The sequence below is a fragment of the Sinocyclocheilus grahami genome, unplaced genomic scaffold, assembly GCF_001515645.1.
Source record: "Sinocyclocheilus grahami isolate Dianchi unplaced genomic scaffold, SAMN03320097.WGS_v1.1 scaffold157.1, whole genome shotgun sequence".
NCBI classification, from domain to species: domain Eukaryota; kingdom Metazoa; phylum Chordata; class Actinopteri; order Cypriniformes; family Cyprinidae; genus Sinocyclocheilus; species Sinocyclocheilus grahami.
Genome location: NW_015505336.1, coordinates 1,061,512 through 1,067,337, shown reverse-complemented (window position 1 = coordinate 1,067,337; position 5,826 = coordinate 1,061,512). Strand labels below are relative to the sequence as shown.

At 31.4% G+C, this 5,826-nt stretch overlaps 1 protein-coding gene across 1 annotated transcript; it reads left to right on the top strand.

Annotated features, from left to right (window-relative positions):
* Positions 1-1,065: 1,065 nt before the first annotated feature.
* On the top strand, positions 1,066-5,074 carry LOC107592735 (oxysterol-binding protein-related protein 1-like). The gene is made up of 13 exons (XM_016282288.1): positions 1,066-1,189; positions 1,275-1,360; positions 1,477-1,551; positions 2,310-2,421; positions 2,522-2,607; positions 2,692-2,836; positions 3,145-3,212; positions 3,389-3,433; positions 3,559-3,632; positions 4,506-4,569; positions 4,674-4,775; positions 4,856-4,978; positions 5,060-5,074. The coding sequence occupies exons 1-13, from the start codon at positions 1,066-1,068 to the stop codon at positions 5,072-5,074; spliced, it is 1,119 nt and encodes a 372-aa protein (XP_016137774.1).
* Positions 5,075-5,826: the final 752 nt, after the last annotated feature.

The window sequence follows — 5,826 nt, the reverse complement described above, 5'->3', positions numbered from 1 at the left end:
CAAATTTTTTTTTTTTTTTTTTTTTTTTAAGTGGAGCAGTTTGATTCTTTAGGCGAAATCTAAAAAGAAAAAGCGTGCATATGTGTCTTTGTTGAGTATCAGGCTTTTTATTCTCATATCATAATAAGGATGTGGAGCTCATACTTGAGGGAGAAAAAACACCTACACTCTGAGGAAAGATATTAAATTTGCAGTTGCTGATCTTTATATGGCCAAAAAGTGAAGATGTAATTCTGATAGCTAATGTAAATCAATGAGATCTTTATAACAGTATAGCAGACACTTACATAAAACACGAATAAATATCAGTTGTCACTCGTGCAATTTAAATGCTTTGTTTACGATCAAAGCTCTGTCAGTTTTATTGTGAGGGAAAAAACATAATGCAATGCAATACAAAGATGCTTGAGAGATGAATGAATAAATGTTCCTCAAAAACATGATGCGTCATATTTGATCCTTGCATTTTAACGTGATTTATGGATACTCAAGTAACACCTGTTTCAGTCCAGCGGGTGTTCATCTTGAAATATTGCTAACAGTTACAGTACCTTCATAAGTTTCTCTTACATTTACGACATAAAAATCAGAAAAGATTTCACAGTTAAAAGACACGTGTATCATGAGCTGAAATAAGTTTTTAGAATGGACATTTTTAGAAAAGGCCTTTTACTTGCTAAAAAAGTATAAACTATCAGTCATATGACAGAAGGAATATAGTTTTGATCATGTTGATAATTTCCCTATCAAATATGATGCACTAGGCTTTATAGGGTTAACCTGCTTAGGATTTATTTTTGTCAGGTTTTCTTTGGTGCTTTTCCACCAGACCTTTATTATGAGGGTATTTCTGATGACGTCACTAAACGGTTCTGCTCTGTTTATGGCTTTTAAATGCTTTCCTCCAGTCTAAACAAGGAAATCACATGGCAGATGTTTCAAATAATCTGCCTTTATATATTTCCTGGAATATTAAATGACTTTTAGATACACTGCACTTACTCTGTTACTCAAGGCTCTGATTTATGGTTTTTAATGCTTTTTTAAAAAATTGTTCATAAAGTCATGGAGGAGCTGGACCCGGAGGAGCAGTTCCTCAGGGATTCTAGGAACGGCAACCTAGAAGGAATCCAAAAGCTTTTGATGTCCAAGATAAAGGAGGAGGCCAAAATCGACATCAACTGCAAGGGTAGAACACTTCATTAGGTTTCTATTGACCACTTGAATGTTTCTAGACATATTGGAGTACTTCTAACAGCGTTACGTTGTTTCAGGCAAGAGCAAATCTAATCATGGATGGACTCCTCTTCATCTGGCCTGCTACTTTGGACACAGAGATGTTGTTGAGGCCTTACTGAAGGTATCGATCATCTCAGCCTTTTATATTCTCATATATGTGTGCACTGGTATGTTTCAGAGTAGAATTTGCGCTTGGTATTTTAATGTTTAATTGTTACTCATCTGTGCTTCTTACAGGCTGGAGCAGATGTTAATTTGCCAAATAATGTCGGAGACACACCTCTCCATAAAGCAGCATTCACTGGGAGAAAAGTATGCATTAATGGTATCATACATGTTCATGCACTAGATATTAGATATTAGCTAGATAGACTGATAATCAGTTTGACTAATATAAAAAAAAAAAGAAATGCAGCCAACAATGGTATTACAGAAACATTTGTTTCCTGTATGTCTTTGATAATTGTAAACGTTTTTTACAGGTAAGTAATGTTTTAAATTAAAGATGTAAAATAAATTTGCAACCTCTGAGATCACAAATCAACTTGACATAATTAACAACAATAATTTAAAAGGAGAAATGTTGCTTTGGCGACGAGCTGGTTTATATATATATAAAAATTATGTTTATTTAATGTCAAGTAATGACATTTTTTTTATGGTTTTAATTGAAGTTATCTAATATTTTGATTACATTTGAATATTTTCAAATAATATAATTATTAATAATAATTTATAATGGTTTATCATAATAATATCATAATGATTTATGTTTTTATTGGTGTAGTCTAATAATCATTATCATCATCATTATTATTATTATTGTATCAAAAATTTAAAATAAATCAATTAAAAATCACACATTGTGCACATTGGCTATCGGTTAGCAGTATCGGTCATAAAAGGCATTTTTGGGCAATCTCTAATAGAAGTGCTATACTGTTGAGCCATATGAATGTGTGCAGCCTTAAATCACTGACATACAGTAACTACTCACCTGAATGGTAATACTGACTGGATACTGAAAGCCGAACGCTGATTGGACTCTGAATGCTGGTTTTGCGGTTTAGGAGGTTGTAATGTTGCTTCTTCAGTACGACGCTTGCGCTTCTGTCATCAATGGCATGGCCCAGATACCTAAAGACATTACCCAGAGTGCTGAGATTAAAAGCATGTTGGAGGGTAAGCGTGCTGAAAGTGCATGAAATCGTACTGAACGTGTTTTGGATAAAGTCTGCTGAATGATCACTAAATTATTACCATTCAATTTTTTACCTTCTAGCTGCTGAGAGGACTGAAGAGAGGAAACTAGAGGAGCAGCTGCTGGAGGCGGCGCGGGAAGGAGCCATATCTACCCTCACAAGACTGGTTACCTTGCTAACTACTTGTTGTTCTACCCTGTCGCTAAACCACTTTGAGCAGTTGTAATGTCTGATCTTGTTCTTCGTGTAGCTAAACATGAAGAAACCCCCAAACATAAGCTGCACAGACTTGTTGGGCAACACGCCGCTGCACTGCACCGCTTACAGAGGCCAGAAACAGTGCGCCGTCAAACTCCTGCAACACAAGGCCAACCCCAACATCAAGAACAAAATCGGTAGTGAGCTCCACCTTATTGTAGCGTCATGTTTCAAAGCATTCAACACTGTTGTGTTTGTCGCCAGGGCAATATTTTCTCAATCCGCTGTTGTTTTCATTGTTTTAGTTTCGTTACTGTCATAGTCATATTTTGACTATTTTAGTACAACTACAAATATATATGAAACATTACAATTATTAAAATAAAACAGAATAACGACATGAATTTTTTTTGTTTGTTTTATATTTGAATGACCTCTGACTTTTTGTGGTTGCCTGATACATGTTGATTAATTTTTTGCATTTTTGTTTCTCATTTGTTTTTAGATCAGACTGTTTTTGATTTGGCGAACGATGCAGAAATGAAGCAGATCATTACAGGAAATGTTATGAAAGTAGGTTAATTGGACAGTTCTGATGTAACGATGTCACAAAAATATATGTATTTCAAAAATACCTTGTCCATCACCATATCATAACACTGATGTTTTGCAGATTTTACACTTATTTATGATGGTGTAGCCTTTTTTTGTGAATTTGGTTTCATTGTTACGACACTTTCATCCTATAGGGTATGACGCGACATGTTAAAATGTTCGAGGGGCCTCTTTGGAAGGTATGCTTTATCAAAATCTATAACTATAGTAGACATATTTTGAAAAAGAATTTATTTGTTATTATTTATTTTTATTGATTTTCTTTTTTTTATGTATTTAATTTTCTTTTATATTTTTATTTCAGAGCTCAAGGTTTTTTGGCTGGCGCTCCTACTGGGTAGTTCTTCTGGATGGAGTCTTGTCATGGTACCCTAAACGGTGAGTATCTGCCTCTATTCCCAAAATGTGATGCTATAATTGAAATAAATGTATAATATATAATAGAATGTAATGATAGTAAAATTGCTGGAGTTAAAGACTCATTTTGCAAAATGTGCAGAGATAAATGTTGTAAAACTTCACATTTTTTGGAATGTTTCATATGTGAAGAAAATAAATACTGTAAAATTGTACATTTACAATATTTTTTTAACTCAAGGTCATAATATATAATAAAATGTAATGTTAAAAAAAATTGCTTAAAGACTTGTTTTGCAAAATCTACAGAATTAGTTTTTTATTGTAATGTTTCATTTTTTAATTTAATGTCATAATATATAATACAATTTTATGATAGCAAAATTGCTTAAAGTTGCTTAAAATTTGCAGAATTTTTCTTTGAAAACTGTTTTTATTGTAACGTTTCATCCTTTTTAGCTCAATATATGTATATATATATATATATATATATATATATGTGTATTTATTAGTATATATTTATTGGTGTCATAATAAATAATAAAATATGACAGTAAAATTTCTTAAATTAAAGAGTTATTTAGCAAAATTCAAAGAAATAAATATTTGAAAACTGTCGTTTTTTATTGTGAAGTTTCATCCTTTTTTTAAACCATCATGGTTATAATATATAATACAATTTAATGATAAATAAATTGCAAAAATTAAAGACTTATTTTGCAAAATTTGAAAAAAATAATTTATTGTAGTGTAACTCTTCAAGGTCATAATATATAATACTTTTTAATGATAGGAAATTACCTAAAAAAATGGATTTTCAAAATGTGCAGAAATAAATATTTGAAAACCTTTTTCCCAGTAACTTTTCATTCATTTTTTTTTTAACTCCTCAAGGTCAGATGCAGATTCAAACACTCACCGGCAAGGTTGCAAACCGCTAACACAAGCGCAGAGCTTGGTAAGATTCATTTGATGATTTATCAGCAATGAACAAAATGCTGATTCATGTTTTGTTGGATTGTTAACAGGATTTCTCAAACTGCTTTTCTTTCCAACTTTCAGATTAAAGCGAAAGATAACTGCTATTTCACAGTCAGGTGCTTTGATGACACTGTTCACCATTTCAAAGTGTCACAGAAGAACGACCCCGAATCCACCAGAAAAGTGAGATTCCTTTCAGCTCTGTTGTTAGATTAGACTGGAGTGCGTTACGTATGTTTGTGTGAATGTGTGTTCTTTTTCAGAGGTGGCTGGAGGCCATAGAGGAGCATTCAGCCTTCAGCACTCATTACTGCTCACAAGACCCAGACAGCGAGGAAGAGGAAGACAACGTTGTGTCTGTACATGAGCTTTCTGACTCACTTCAGGTGAGAAATGATATCTGCTTCTTGATTTGTTGATGAAGTCGCATCTTGATGATAAATGCACATCCTTTCTTCCTTATGGAGCTGTTAATCATGTGACAGAATTATTTATAAGCAGAAAAAGGTTGTATTATTTACAAAAAAACTATTACAAAGACGAATAACTTACTGGCAGATAAAAAAAATAGTTGAAAAATAAGTATTTAAGAAATACATATTTGAAAATGTAATTTTTATTGTAATGTTTGGAGAAAAATACTGTGTGTGTGTGTGTGTGTGTGTGTGTGTATATATATATATATATATATATAAACTTTTAAACATACATTGAAAACTTTACAATATATATTACAGACATTTTACAAGTACAGACAATGAGGCTATGTAATACTAAAATTAAAGATTAAATTATTCATTTTTTGTTGTTGTTTGGATCATGTGACAGTGTTATCTATGAGATGAAAAAGGTTGTATTGTTTACATAAACGACAACAAAGATGAATGCTGGCAGTGAAAATTATGTTTTGTTCATTTTTAAAGAATATTTAAGATAATTAAAAACAGTTTGAAAAAATACATACATAAATATTTCTAAAATGTGGATTAAAATGCCATAAGTACATTATATGAATTAATTAATATTAATATTATTTGCAGAAAATAATGGCGCAACTGTCTACTTGAAACATAATATATGTGTATGTACTGTGTATATTTATTATGTATATATAAGTACACACACATGCATGTATATATTTAAGAAAAATATGTTATGTTTATATATTAAATATATTTTTCTATAATATAAATTATATGAATATAAATATATACATGTAAATAAATGTAAATAG

What these genes read in the sequence shown, in the direction of transcription:
- LOC107592735 (XM_016282288.1), top strand. Translation starts at nt 1,066, where the DNA reads ATGGAGGAGCTGGACCCGGAGGAGCAGTTCCTCAGGGATTCTAGGAAC. An exon ending in GATTAAAAGCATGTTGGAGG is followed by an intron (nt 2,422 to 2,521) that starts GTAAGCGTGCTG and finishes TTTACCTTCTAG; the next exon opens with CTGCTGAGAGGACTGAAGAG. An exon ending in TCGAGGGGCCTCTTTGGAAG is followed by an intron (nt 3,434 to 3,558) that starts GTATGCTTTATC and finishes TTTTTATTTCAG; the next exon opens with AGCTCAAGGTTTTTTGGCTG.